General features: G+C 41.7%; 1 protein-coding gene across 1 annotated transcript in view; it reads right to left on the bottom strand.

Moving 5' to 3' along the window:
- The window catches only part of LOC126235728 (26S proteasome non-ATPase regulatory subunit 7), a 59579-nt gene that overhangs the window by 19985 nt on the left and 23457 nt on the right, over positions 1–16137 (bottom strand). Inside the window, exon 2 of the mRNA XM_049944503.1 lies at positions 8654–8746. Within this exon, the coding sequence (XP_049800460.1) occupies positions 8654–8746 (93 nt within the window). The remainder of the gene's footprint in view (positions 1–8653; positions 8747–16137) is intronic.

Below are 16137 nucleotides of genomic sequence, written 5' to 3'. Positions count from 1 at the left end.
CTTCTCCCTCTTGAAAACAGCATTGCGGTGAAAGAGGAGGGTGCAGTTCCAGACAGTTTACAATAAAACTGGGGTGGGGGTGGGGGGTCACAAAGGCTGCCTCATTGAATGCCAGCCCACATGCTCTACATGTAGCCTTATTAGTACAGGTGAAGGAAATGTGTCCGAACCTTTAGGACCTAAAACATCTCACCACAGGAGGAAAATAAAGGCTGACATCACACCTGAGAACCATGGCCTTAAGCTTATCAGGCAAAATGTTGCCTTCGAAGGCCAGGATAAAAGCTCCAGTGCCTACTCTATTATACTTGGGTCCCCTCTGGATATAGCGAACAAAATGGACTCCACGTTGCGCCAGATTAGCACACAGCTCTTCATGTTGTTGTGTTTGGTATCGATGGAAGGTAACACCTTGAATTCTACTGAGCTTGTTAGGAGGAGAAATGGTGGCCAGTATATCTCTTATCTTGACACAGGCCCGTGGTTGGTAGGTAATCGATATTTTGATCAGAAAAGATCCATTTCTCATCTTCACTATTGCAGCAACCTCCGCAAACTGATTTTCAATGAAGAACAGTGGCTTTGTTTTAGCGAAAGATTCACTGTCAGTATGGAAAGAAACCAAGAACTCAGCAAACTGTCCACTTCCATTTCTCCTTATCTGGATCTCGTCTTGGGATGCGGTCAAAGCCAGAAACGCCATACGATTGTAACCTCCTCATTAAAATCACTGCTCCTGACAGTAGACACAGGCATGTTGGCACGGCCATCATTAAGTTCAATCCGTTTCATTGTCGATCATTCACTATGTTGGCACTCACTCCAATCAGAGGCTCTCCCTGTGTTCATCACCCCACCAAGACAAAGACCACCTGACAGAGTAGCTGCTGACTGGTTACCACACTGGATTTTGGGTGCAAAGATAGATCCACATTATGGGGTAGGTGCAGAAGATAACAATGCACAGTGGGGAGTTAATGCACCTCAGTAAGGCAGTCTTCCCCAAACGACCAGCACTTCTATAAAATTTGGAAAGTGGAGGCCAAACACCAAAATGGGGACTAGCCAAAAAAGTAGAGGGGAAAAAGCATTAAATAAAAAACAAAACGCGTGAAAGCCTTCAGAAGTCCAAAGAATAGTCAAAATATAAGGGTAAAAACATGACTAATTAGAAAGACTCCAATTAGTTGCCTCTTATGACTGGCAAGGAATGGCCGTGGGTCTATTCTAGCCCCCAACACCACAGGGGAAGCATGATGCACAGTTAGGGTAAATAAGATACTCCAGTAATGATACTCTTCAGTGGAAATCAGTTACAATAAATAATGACTCCACAATAAACGTTTTATGAATACTTCACACAGGATGACCTGGGATGAAATTTATAATGACCCAATTGCTGACCTTAAATTTTCTATTCCATGATGAATTCATACAATTATTTGAAAATAGCTTTCTGCACAAGCTAATCCAAAAGGGCATTGAACAGCCATGTATAAAACCATGGATCACTAGAGGTGAAAACACTTACCGTATTTACTCGAATCCAAGCCGCACTTTTTTTCCAGTTTTTGTAATGCAAAAAACCGCCTGCAGCCTAGAATCGAGTGCAAAGTAAGCTGAAGTTCTGAAAAATGTTGGTAGGTGCTGCCACAACTAACTTCTGCCGTCGAATATATGTAGCGCTACACAGGCATGCTTTGCAGGCACAAAGATAAATACTGGCGCCAAAACCTCTGCACCAGTAAATATTTTTTTTTTTTTAAAAAGATGGAAGACTAGCTTTTTTCCTCCGGCCCGAGTTTCGATCACTGCATTTTCATACATTATCCATCGAAGTAAATACAAATTCCGTATTGTTCATCTTCGAATGTTGCAGCGTTTCAATGTACTACGAAAATCCGACTGGCAATATGACCAACTCTACGTTCTGAATTTTTTCCTACCTGTGAGAAGAGATGGTTGCTAATAGGAACTTTTATGAACTGTGAATCACATGCAGTATTCTCTTCACCATAAGAATAATACGAATATAAACATTTTGCCATGTGTTCTTTCGTGTTTGCTGCTATCTCATTTAAATTCTGTCTGCCTAATAAACTACGAAACTAGACTCTAGAGTGAGACAACAGCAAACGCGGAAGAATATACATATCATGTCATGTTTATATTCGTATTATTCTTATGCTGAATAGTGATACAGTCAGAAATGAAGCACGGCAATTGACTAGATTTTTAAATCTAAGATGACTAATTTCTGTGCAGAATGTAGTGTACTAAAGAGGCGTCTGCAAAGATTTTCAAACGGAGAAAAATTTTCGTCAAACTCTCGTTCAGAACATCTTCAATCATACGCAGTCTATTATTTGGTTCTTGTTGATCATTATCAAAGAAAGCAGCAGTGTAAGTAACAACAAATAGCAGTCTCTTGCCATTGTTTCGCTAATGAGACGATTCCTCTCTCTCTCTCTCTCTCTTTTTTTTTTTTTTTTTAAAGCGGCGGTAGCACGGGCAAAAGTAAGCCGTGCCGGGAGCGGCGACAGGCCGTAAACACTCATTATCAGAATGCGACAAACAATGCGTGAAACAGTACAGTAATGCATCTCCAGCTTAGAGTGACATCAACACCTATAACAAAGAGAACGGCACTTACCAGATCAAAGAAAATTAAGCAATCAATTCAAACCAGACGAAGCACGAGGAAAAGGAAGGGTACCCGTACAAATACGGACCGAGTGCCTGACACATGGCAATGGCTACCTGGTAAAGCTTAACTGCTAAGCTAACGACTCAAACCAAACTACTGTAGCTGTATCGTCATTCATTCGACCTAAATTGTGTCTCATATTACAATGGACCAACTTCGTTTCGATTTGGAGGTGCGGTCTAAAACTTTTCTCTCCCCTTGAATTTCGGGTCTCAAATTTCAGGTGCGGCTAGATTCGGGAAAATTTTTTTCTCCTTGATTTCGAGTCTCTTTTTCAGGTGCGGCTTAGAGTCGAGAGCGGCTTAGATTCGAATAAATATGGTAAGGCTTTTTAAATAAAACAAATGTTACTAACATTCTACATCTTTATTCCTCATGTTCTACATACAATGAGGTGACAAAATTAATTGGACACTTCCAAATATTGTGTTGGGTCTCCTTTTGCCCAGTGTAGTGCAGCAACTCGACATGGCATGGACTCAAAAAGTTGTTGGAAGTCCCCTGTGTAAATAATGAGTCGTCCATAATTGTAAAGGTGTTTCTGAAGCAGGATTTTGTGAACAAATTGACTTCTTGATCACATCCCATAAATGTTCGATGGGATTCACGTCGGGTGATCTGAGCAACCAAATCATTCGCTCGAATGTCCAGGATGTTCTTGAAACCAATTGTGGGCCAGTGACATGGCGCATTGTCATCCATAAAAATTTCATTTGTTGTTCAGGAAAATGAAGTCCATGAATGACTGCAAATGGTTTCCAAGTAGCCAAAAATAATAGTTTCCAGTCAGTGACCCAGCCCATTCCAAGTAAACAAAGCCCGCATCATTATGGAGCCACCATCAGTTTGCACAGAACCTGTTGACAACCTGGGTCCATGGCTTCATGACGTCTGTGCCATGATCAAGCTCTATTATCAGCTCTTACCAACTGAAACCAGGACTCATCTGACTGTCCAAACAATATGGTCATATGCCCAGGAGAAGCACTGCAGGCCATGTGTTGTTAGCAAAGCCACTCACATCAGTCATCTGGTACTATAGCCCATTAATGCCAAATTTCATTGCACTGTCCTAACTGATGCATTTGCTGTACATCCCACATTGATTTCTGCAGTTATTTCAGGCAGTATCTGTTAGCACTGACAATTGCACACAAACATTACTGCTCTCAGTTGTTAAGTGAAGCTTGTCAGCTGCTCCACTGTCTGTGGTGAGAGGTAATGCTTGAAATGTGATATTCTCAGCACACTATTGACACTGTTGATCTGGAAATGATGAATTCCCTAACATTTTCCAAAGTGGAATGCCCCATGTGTCTAGCTCAAACTACCTTTCCATGTTCAAAGTCTGGTAATTCCCATTATGCAGCCATAACCATGTCAGAAACCTTTTCACATCAAACACCTGAGTACAAATGACAGCACCAATGCAGTACCCTTTTATACCTTGTGTATGTGATACTACTACCACCTGAATGTGTGTGTATCGCTACTGAAAGACTTTTGCCACCTCAGTGTACTTTTAGTGCTCTGTGGCCAGAGGGCTCAGGATTTTAGTGGGTAACATGTCTGTGTGTAACTTAACTATGCCAGCGTGCGAGTAACAGCATTCTGTAATACAGTTCCAAATTCGAAGAGTTCATCCACACATGGAGCACCCTCTACTTCAGCATAACAAAACCTGACCACACACGAGTGCTGCAACATCTGCTACAACCCAATGCCTTGGGTTCACTGCCATTGATTATCTTCCATACAGCCCCGACTTGGATCCATCCTATTTTCATCTGTTTCCAAGACTTAAAGAACACCTTTGAGGATTTCAATTTGATAGCGATGAAGCACTGTGGCACAGACAAGGTTGTGGCTCTGTCAACAAAGTCAAACATTCTACAGTGATGGTATCAAAAAATTGGTCTCGTTGGGAAAATGTGTCTGTTGCCATGGTGACCTTGTTGAGAAGTAAGTATGTAGACATGAAGAATAATGATGTAGAATGTGAATAACATTTGTTTTATTGAAAAAGCTTTAGAGTTTTCACACAAAAATTTGGAGACATTACCCCTCAGCACTTTCTTGTGTAAGGGAAAGGGTTCTATTGGCAAGAGAAAGACAAGAGCCTGTAGTAGTCGCACACTACAAGAACTACTTAAGACTATTAAGCAAAGCTATTAAAAGGTCAAGGAACATGCACAATATGTCCGAAATCAGCAAGTCCGACAACAGATTTGAGGCAGAGAAACAGGACAACTAGCCATGGAATAGGATAACATCACTGCTGAATTAAATGGAAGGGCTACAAATGATGGACCACAGGTAGCAAATGTATTTAACAATCATTTCTTACACGTAGTAGAAAATACAGGGCCAAATACTGTGAGACAAAAATCACGGTAGTATGTTGGAAAAGCAACTTTCAAAAAATTTGATCGTATGAATGCCTCACCAAGTTCTCCTCCTGAAATTTAGTGAATTAATATATTATCTCAAAAATAAATGACCATCTGGATTTGGTGGTGTTTTCCATAGAGTACTGAAGATTTGTTCCCATATAGTAAGCCGTGTGTTATCTGAAATATGTAATGCATCACTGATTCAAGGCATTTTTCCAGAGAGATTGAACTATGTCTTCGTTAAACCCTTCTATAAGAAATAGGATTGGAGAGATGTCAATAACTACCAACTTGTTTCACTACTGACATCTTTTTCCAAAATTTTTGAGAAGGTGATGTATTCTAGACTAGTATCACACCTGAGCAACAATAATATCCTCAGTAAATCACAGTTTTCTTTTTATTACAGAAGAGTTCCTCTGTTAAGAGTGCTGTTTATATGTTTACTAGCCACATTTTACAAGTATTAAATGACAAAATTGCACCAGTTGGTATTTTTTGAAACCTATCTCAGGCATTTGGCTGTGTGAATCACAATACTCTATTAGACAAACTGAGGTTTTGTGAGATTGATGGTATAGCTGACTAGTGTATAATGTCATATCTAATCAACATAATTAAGGAAGTTGTACTTAGTAATTCAATCAATATAGTCCAGGGACATTATTCTGAACAGGGAGAAATCATGTATGAGGTTCCAAAGCCTCACTCTTAGGTCTGATATTCTTCCTCATAATGATAAACAATCTTCCATCTAATATACAACAAGCAGAATTACAGTAGTTCTTTTTGCAGACGACACTAGTATTGTAATAATCTGTACATACATACATACATACAGCAATACCTCACACCCTCAGTTTTAAAAATCACAAGAAATTCAGGTTCTGCACACATAGGGATGCTACACCAATGATAGGAAATAATAAACTGCGTCGAAATTTCAAACCTCTTAGACGTCGCTAGTGATCAGTACTTACACTGGAAAAGGCACATTTTGGAACTCCTAAAACAAAGCCACATGCTCAAATCTGTGCTGTAAGAATACCGTATTTACTTGAATCTAAGCCACACTCTAATCCAAGCCGCACCTGAAAAATGAGACTCGAAATCAAGGAAAAAAATTTTCCCAAATCTAAGCCGCACCTGAAATTTGAGACTCGAAATTCAAGGGGAGAGAAAAGTTTTAGGCCGCACCTCCAAATCGAAACAAAGTTGGTCCATTGTAAGAGGAACCACAATTTAGGTCTAATGAATGACGATACAGCTACAGTAGTTTGGTTCGAGTCTTAAGCTTAGCAGTTAAGCTTTACCAGGTAGACATTGCTATGCGTCAGGCGCTCCGTCCGTATTTACACGGGTACCCTTCCTTTTTCACATGCTTTGTCTGGTTTGAATTGATTGCTTATTTTTCTTTGATCTGATAAGCGCCGTTCTCTTTGTTATAGGTGTTTACGTCACTCTAAGCTGAAAATGCATTATTGTACTGTGTCATGCACTGTTTGTCCCATTCTGATAATGAGTGTTTACGGCCTGTCGCCACTCGCGGCATGGCTTGCTTTTGTGCACGCTACCGCCGCTAAAAAAGAGAGAGAGAGAGAGAGAGAGAGAGAGAGAGAGAGAGAGAGAGAGAGGAATCGTCTCATTAGCGAAACAATGGCAAGAGATTGCTATTTGTTGTTACTTAAACTGCTGCTTTCTTTGATAATGATCAACAAGAACCAAATAATATACTGCGTATGATAGACGTTCTGAACGAGAGTTTAGCGGAAAATTTTCTCCGTTTGAAAATCTTTGCAGACGCCTCTTTAGTACATATCATTCTGCACAGAAATTAGAGTCATCTTAGATTTAAAAATCTAGCCAATTGCCATGCTTCATTTCTGACTGTATCACTATTAGGCATAAGTATAATACGAATATAAACATGACATGATTCATATATTCTTCCGCGTTTGCTATTGTTGCGCTCTAGTTTTGTAGTTTATTGGGCAGAAAGGATTTAAATGAGATAGCAGCAAACACGAAACAATACATGGCAAAATGTTTATATTCATATTATTCTTATGGTGAAGAGAATACTGCATGTGATTCACAGTTCATAAAAGTTCCTATTAGCAACCATCTCTTCTCACAGGAAGGAAAAAATTCAGAACAGACTTGGCCATATTGACAAACATCTCAGTCTTGCCAGTCAGATTTTCGTAGTACATTGAAATGCTGCTACATTCGAAGATGAATAATACAGAATTTGTATTTACTTCATTGGATAATGTATGAAAATGCAGTGGTCGAAACTTGGGGGGGGGGGGGGGGGACACGCAGAGGTTTTGGCGCCAGTATTTATCTTTGTGCCTGCAAAGCACGCCTGTGTAGCGCTACATATATTCGACGGCAGAAGTTAGTTGTGGCGGCACCTACCAACATTTTTCAGAACTTCCGCTTACTTTGCACTCGATTCTATGCTGCAGGCTGTTTTTTGGATTAAAAAAAAACCGGAAAAAAGTGCGGCTTGGATTCGAGTAAATACAGTATTATGTGGCACTCACCCACAAGCATCTTTAGCCATCTGTTTAAGAAGTTAGGCATTTTGACTACTGCTTCACAATAACTATTTATTCTCTCACAAAGTTAATTGTAAATAACCCACTGCAGTTCAAAATGAACAATGATATACATGATTACACTACCTGGAAAAAAATGATTCTCATTACACCACATTACTTTGGTACAAAAAGGGGTGCACAATGCAGCAACTAATATTTTTGGTCTCTTAACCAGTGATATACAAGGTGTGACTTTCCCACAAAACAAACTAACAGCTCTCACACAAACAAAGGCCCCAACCACACTGACATGTCTACAGACACCAGAGATGCTGGATACTACTGAAAAGGCTTCACACTTCACAGATATTTGGTTGTTATCTTCGGTGGAGGTGTACTTATTCTGAGGCAGCATCAGTCCCTTTACTTCACAGACACACCTCGTAAAACATTTTTTTTAAAAACACTGAAAAATTCTCTCTTGGGCAACACCTTCAATTCTCTAGAAAAATTTCTACAACAACAATAATAATAATAAACACCATACCTGTAAATGATCAGCTAGTAGGTATCATTTACAAAAAAATTTGTGATGTGGATATAAAATGATTTGTTTCATATCATTACGATTTACCATAGCAATGATCCATGAAACTAACTAACTAAATAAATAAATAACTACCCATCTAACTATAGCCATTTAGTGTTTCATGACAAAGGTACAATTGAGCACACTAAAAATTCACCAACTGAGACTGAAAGACATACAAACTTCAGTATGTTTAATAAGAATGCAGAGTGCAGGTTAGGTACCTTATTACATTTAACATGCCACAGATAAATAAATGGAAAAAGATGGTTAACTGCCGATCTATGTTCTTGTAAGAGCAAACAAAAACCGTAAATTTATGAGACACGTGAAACAGACAAATAAAATATCAATGCCAATTCTTAAACTACAAATATGTTTGTCTGCAAGGACTCTACTATTTCTAACGTGCACTCACCATTAACTTTCTTGAACATGCCGTACATGTTCTCCAGGTAATCATGATCAAGGAACCAGACAGATTTGTCCTTTTCATCTTCATCAAATGGAACTGAAATGAAGAGTTCAGTTTTCATGAAAATAAATGTGTTTGCTTTGTAAAGAATTTTTACAAAATATCAGAAGAAAAGAATAACTTGCAAACCAGAACAGAAACAGTCCTAACATTAGGGTTATTATTATAAAACTTAAACATTTGAGCCATGTAGCCACATAGTCAGCATCTGAAAGACTGTTCTCAAGAGTAGGTTACGTCCACTGTCAAACATAATAAACCAAAGGGGAAACTTTTCTCAAAAATTTTATTTTTTCAGTCTGTAGACAAATATGTGGCATACATATCGTTAATCATTAAACAATGGAAAGTCCAGGTTGGAATATCAACAATGTTACGAAAAGAATAGATTGCTGCTCACCATAAAGACGAAAAGTCGAGTTGCGGACAGACAAGACAAAAAAAACTGATACAGATTTGAGCTTTCGATGAAAGCCTTCTTCAAAAAGGAAAACACACTCACATTTACAGGAGTAAGCACATGTAGCGCACACATGACCTCTATCTCTGACTACTCCAGCCAGAATGCAACTTTGTCATGGTGTACACAGAACCAAACTGCAGCGGGGTAGGGAAGGGGAAGGGGGAAGTGGAAGGGTGATGGGGAGGAATAGAAGCATATGGGGGGCGGGCGGGGGTGGGGTGGGGGAGAGAAGTCAGCACTGCATGGTGGAGTGTGCAGGAACTAGATGGTGGCAGAACAATGGTGCCACTTGCAGCATTGGGCGGCTATGGAGGAGAGACGGGGGAGGATGGGGACCAAAAAAGGAGAGGGGACAGAGAAGGGGGGAAAAAAGGCGGGTGCGATGGCAGAGTGACACAGTGAGAGTAAGGGGGTGTGAACTGGGAACTGGGAGGAAGTCATAGGACAGAGGGGGCAGAAACTGTTGGATGGAAGGCGTGTGGACAGTACATCACAATAGGTGGAGGCCAGGATAATTTCCGAGTGGAGAATGTGGTGTAAGGATAACTCCTAACTGCACAGTTCAGAAAAACTTATGGTGGAGGGGAGGATCAAGATGGGTCGGGCTGTGAAGCAGCCATTGAAATCAACCATGTGACACTCATATCCATGTTGTGCCACAAGGTGGACCACTTTGCTCTTGGCCACAGTTTGACAGTGGCCACTCATCCCGGAGGACAGCTAATTGATAGTTATATTAATATAAAAAGCTGTGCAACAATTGCAGCAGAGCTGGTATATGACATGGCTACCTTCACAGCTGGCCCAGTGTTTGGTGGGGTAGGACAAGCCTGTGCCAGGACTGGAGTACGAAGTGCTGGGTGGGTGGAATGGGCAGATCTCGCACCTGCGTTTCCTGGGGCAAGGGGCTGGGATTGGGAGTGGGCATAGGGATGGACTAGCATGCTGTGAGGGTTGGGCAATGGAACACAACATTTGGAGGGATGGGAAGGATCTTGGGTAGAATGTCACTCATTTCAGGGTATGATGACAGATACTTGTAATTAAAGCATCGACAAAGGATGTGGTTCAGTTGTTCCAGTCTGGGGCAGTATTGGGTGACATAGAGGGGTGCTCCTTTGTATCTGATTCTTGGGGTGGTGGGAGGATCGAGGGTGTGTGGAGACAGAGTACGGGAAATCCGTTTGTGGACCGGGTCTGGGAAGGCCTTTGTGAGACCTTCAGCATATCGGACAAGAACTTCCTTATCATTGTAGATACGCCATCCCAGAGTGGCCAGGTTGTACGGGAGGGATTTTTGGTGTGGAAGGGATGACAGACGTTGAAAAGAAGTACTGTTGGTGGTTTTAATGTGGACAGATGTGTGAATGGAGCCAACAGAGAGGAGGTCAATGTCCAAGAAGGTGGCGCACTGAGTTGAGGAAGAACTGGTGAAGAGGATGGGAGAAGGAATTGAGGTTGTAAAGAATGAGGATAGGGCGTCTTGGCCCTGAGTCTAGATCATGAAGATGTGAGCAAATCTGAACCAGACCAGGGGTTTGGTTGGTTGGTTTGTGGGATTAAAGGGACCAGACTGCTACGGTCATCGGCCCCTTTTACCAAGTACTAAAAACACCCACGGAGAATAAAAAACGATTAACAGAATAGAGCACAGACGACACAGAACAAGAGAAACAGACAAAGACCAGACAAAACGAACTAAAATCACACAGTGTGTGACGGTGGTTGGCCGACCATAGAAATAAAAAGGAAAAGCCAACCACTTAAAACACATTAAAAAATCAGTTTAAAACCGGAGGCCAAAGGCCAGAATCCACACAAAACAATAAGATAAAACAGAAACACTTAGATTAAATGATAAAAAACCCCTGCCCGAATAAAACGTAAAACTAAGCCAGCCATAGCAGGGTCATCAGATAAAAGGGCAGGGAGCGTGTCAGGCAGTGCGAACGTCTGCCTGAGCACAGCTAAAAGCGGACACACCAATAAAATGTGCACCACAGAGAAAACGGAGCCACAGCGACACAGAGGTGGGTCCTCACGGCGCAATAAGTGGCCGTGTGTCAGCCGAGTGTGCCCAATGCGCAGCCGGCAGAGGACAACAGACTCCTGGCAGGAGACCCGAATGGACGACCGCCACACAGTCATCGACGCCTTGATACGACGGAGTTTGTTTGGTACGGGCAGGTTTCGCCATTCAGCGTCCCATAAATCGAAAATTTTGCGGCGTAATAGGGCCCGCAAATCAGTCGCCGGGAGGCCAATGTCCAGGGTGGGTTCACTGGTGGCCTGTTTGGCCAGGCGGTCAACACGTTCATTGCCCGGGATACCGACGTGACCGGGGGTCCACACAAAGACCATAGAGCGGCCGCAACGCGCAAGAGTATGCAGGGACTCATGGATGGCCAACACTAGACGAGAACGAGGAAAACACTGGTCGAGAGCTCGTAAACCGCTCAGGGAGTCGCTACAGATAACGAAGGACTCACCTGAGCAGGAGCGGATATACTCTAGGGCTCGAAAGATGGCGACCAGCTCAGCAGTGTAAACGCTGCAGCCAGCTGCCAAGGAATGTTGTTCGGAATGGTCCCCTAGAGTGAGTGCATAACCGACACGACCAGCAACCATCGAACCGTCAGTGTAAACAATTCCAGAGCCCTGATACGTGGCCAGGATGGAATAAAAGTGGCGGCGGAAGGCCTCTGGAGGGACTGAGTCCTTCGGGCCCTGTGCCAAGTCGAGCCGAAGGTAAGGGCGAGGAACACACCATGGGGGTGTACGCAAAGTGGCCCGGAAAGGAGGTGGAACAGGGAAGACCAGGAGTTTGTAGCTTTGGGAGACTGTATACATTTCCCTCCTCATCCCATGATACCCTGCACACCCACCTTCTACATGGAAGAATTTCGGCCGTCATTGAGCAACACCTCCAATGAACACCCAAAAGTCTAGCCCCCCATATCAAATACACTAACCGGCTCTCCACCATCCCCACCTCTTTACTTCCTGGACCCCTATTCATCACTGTTGTTGACACTTCTTTATACACCAATATCCCTCAAGCCAATTGTATTACAGCTATTTAGCATGAGCTCTCCCAATGTCCTTCATACTCAAAACCTACGATCTCATGCCTCATACAAATTACTAAATATATTCTAACACTACTATTTCTCCTTCAATGGAAGGTGTTAAAAAAATCCATGGCACAGCCATGAGTACCAGATGGCAACCTCCTATGCCAAACTGTTCATGGGCCATGAACAAAACCCCAAACTCCTGGTCTGGTTCATGTTCATGTATGATATCTTCATGATCTAGACTCAGGCTGTATGGGACGGATTTTTTGGTGTGGACAGGATGGCAACTGTCAAAATGCAGTAAGTGTTAGTGGTTGGTTTAATGTGGACAGAGGGGTGTAAGTGGATCCATCAGAGAGGAAGTAGCCAACATCCAGGAAGGTGACATGTTGGGATGATGAGAACCTTCTCCAACTCAACACCTTCTCTCTCATCCATTTCACCTGGTTCTCCTCAACCCAGCATGCCACCTTCCTGGATGTTAGCTATTTCCTCTCCAATGGATCCACCTAAACCCCTCTGTCCACATTAAACCCACCAACCACTAACAGATGCTGCATTCTGACAGTTGCCATCCCATCCACACCAACTAATCCGTCCCATACAGCCTGGCCAACCAGAGATGGCACACAAACCTTTAGGATGGGTAGGCTAACACAATGAATTTTCAACAATCATTTGCAGTGTTGATCTGATATCACTCACTCTGGTAATGAAAGGGTGGTTTTGGTTTTTCGTCAAAATATTGCCAGAGGAGTAGTGATGTACCAGATCCAATTTCCAAAATAATGGAGTATTAATTCAGTACAAAAATTTTATGAATAAGAGACAGAGCTTAACTGGTGGTTCCCTCGCATCCTAGGGTTTGAGTGACCAGCTGTTCCTTTACAACCTTCTCCAAGATATCCTTTTCTTCTCTCTGATGAACAAACTAAAGTTCCAACAGTACAACAGTGTCATGTGCTTTAAAGTATGCGTAACATCAGCAATACTAATTTCAACTCCTGAAGGTAAGTAATGACCAGCAATCAGTCTCATAATTTTATAAATTTTAACACTACCCCAAGAACAGCAGACATTGCCACAGTGGAGTGGCTTGTGTGCCTCTATAACACAGATAGCTGTACTGTAAGTGCAACAACAGTGGAGGGGTATCTGTGCAGAGCCAAGGCAAACACATGATTCCTGAAAAAGGGGGGGGGGGGGGGGGAGGAGCAGCTTTTCTGTAGCTGCAGGACAACAATCTGCATAACTGAATGATCTGGTCTCACAATATCACCCAATGTGGCCTTGCTGTGGAGGTATTGCATATGGCTGAAAGCAAGGTGAAACTACAGTCATTACTTTTCTCAATGACGTGCAGCTCTGCTGTATGGCTAAATGATGATGGCATTCTCTTGGGTAAAATATTCGGAAGGTAAAGTAGTCTTCCATTCGGATCCTCTGGCAGGGACTACTCAGAAGGATGTCGTAATCAGGAAAAATAAAACTGGCATTCTACTGATTGTTAGATCCCTGAATTGGGTAGTTAGGTTAGAAAATTTTAAAAGGGAAGTGGACGGGTTGAAGTTCTATGTAGTGGGAATTAGAGGAGGTCAGTGGCAGGAGGAACAGGACTTCTGGTCAGATGAGTACCAATTTATTAATAAAAATAATAATGGACATAATGATGCGGTAAATCTAACAATTAACAAGAAAATAGGAATGCGGGTAAGTTACTATGAGCATCATAGTGAATACATTATCAAAACCAAGATAGAAACAAACTGTGGTGGATCATGGCTACCATCGAAGTAGTACAAGTTTATATGCCAACAAGTTCCAAGGAAGAAGATATTGAAAGAATGTGTGAAGAGATAAAAGAAATTATTTAGGTAGTTAAGGGAGAGGAAAGCTTAACTGTAATGGGCGATTGAAATTCGGTAGTAGGGAGAGGAAGGCAAACAAAAATAGTAAGAGAATATGGACTGGGAAAAAGCAATGAAAGATGAAGTCACATATAGAATTTTGCACAGAGAATAATTTAATCACCACTAACACTTCATTTAAGATTCATGAAAGAATATCATATGCGGTAGCGACCTAGAGACACTGGAAGGTTTGAGACTGATTACGTAGTGGTAAGACAGAGATTTTGGAACCAGATTTTAAATTTTAAGACATTTCCAGGGGCAGATATGGGCTCTGACAACAATTTATTGGTTATGAGCTGTAGATTAAAAATGAAGAATTTGGGGAAAAAAGGGCAGGAAATTAAGGAGCTGAGACCTGGCTATACTGAAAGAAGCAGAGGTTGTTCAGAGTTTCCAAGGGAACATTGGGCAATGATTGACTGAAACATGGGAAAGGAATGCAGTAGAAGATGAATGGGCAGATCTGAGAGACGAAATAGTGAATGCAGCAAAGGATCAAGTAATAGGTAAAAAGACAAGGCCTAGTAGAAATCTTTAATATCACACGAGAGTTTCAATTTAATTGAGGAAAGAAGAAAATACAAAAATGTAGCAGGTGAAAGTGAATACAAACATTTAAAAGATAAGATTGTCAGGAAGTGGAAAATGGTTAAGTAGCAGTGGCTAGAGGACAAATTGAAGTCCACACGGGCATGCAGAATTAAGGAGAAAGATATGTACTGCACACATGAAAACTGAAGAGATCTATGGAGAAAACAGAAGCAGCTTTATGAATAGCAAGAGCTCTGCTGGAAAACTGGTACTAAGCAAAGAAAGGAACGCTGAAAGGTGGAGGTAACATATGGAAAGAGAAGAGGAAGTACATGAAGATGAGATGGTGATATGATACTGTGAAGAATTTGGCAGAACACTGAAAGGTGTGATCCGAAACAAAGGCCCTGGACTAGATGACATTCCCTCACAACTGCTGATACTTTTGGGAGAGCCAGCCATGACTAAACAATTCCACTCGGTGTGCAACATGTATAAGGCAGAGTATATGTCCTCATACTTCAAGAAGAATTTAACAACTCCAATTCCAAAGAAAGCGGTTGCTGGCAGGTGTGAATATTACTCAACTATCAATTTAATAAGTCATGGTTGCAAAATAGAATGAACACATGAAGGAAGCAGTGAACGAAAAAAGCCTGGCATGAATGGATCATAGGTACAAAGGAAGAAAGTAAAAGAAATTACCATGAAAGTAAAAAAAAATATGTATGAAAATGGTTGTGGAAGAAGAGATGAAAAACTGGGAAGAATTCACATGGGATATGGAAAAGGATGTTACTGGGGGTAAAAGAATGCTGTATGGAATTATAAGGAGTAAGATGAACGAAAACAGGTGAAAGGGGAAAATGGACAGGTAATGGCGCAACCACAGAAGATAAAGAAAAATGGAAAAATTGGTTGGTTGATTGGTCTGAAAGAGTGGGGTACGGGCCAAACTGCTAGGTCATCGGTCCCTCGTCACAATTAAAATAATTCCACAAGGGTGGGAGTAAAATAATTGAGACATACAAAATACTGCTAGGAGAAAACCACATGAAAGACAGAAGAGCTACAAACACTAGGATGGACAAAATCACACAAGAAAACCACATAGAGACGCAAGAAACATGTAGAAGAGATCAAAACAAGAGAGCATATTACCATTGCTGGCTGACCATGAGAATAAAATGGAGAAGCCAACCTCTCTGCAACACATTAAAACCTCCACCCTAAAATCACTAAAACTTAGATCAAATGATAAAACCCACCCTCACGAATAAACTTAAAACTAAAGCTGCTGTTGAGGCATTGTCGCCCAACACCTAGGGTACAGTGCTGGGAAAGTTAAAAGTCCGCCGCAGAGCGGCTAAAAGTGGACAACCATCATTTCTGAGGCACAGGAACACTGAGGTGGATCCTCGCGACGGAGGAGGTAACCACGCG

The sequence above is a fragment of the Schistocerca nitens genome, chromosome 2, assembly GCF_023898315.1.
Source record: "Schistocerca nitens isolate TAMUIC-IGC-003100 chromosome 2, iqSchNite1.1, whole genome shotgun sequence".
NCBI lineage: Eukaryota > Metazoa > Arthropoda > Insecta > Orthoptera > Acrididae > Schistocerca > Schistocerca nitens.
Note: the sequence above shows the minus strand (reverse complement) of the source record. Positions and strands in the feature narration are given on the sequence as shown.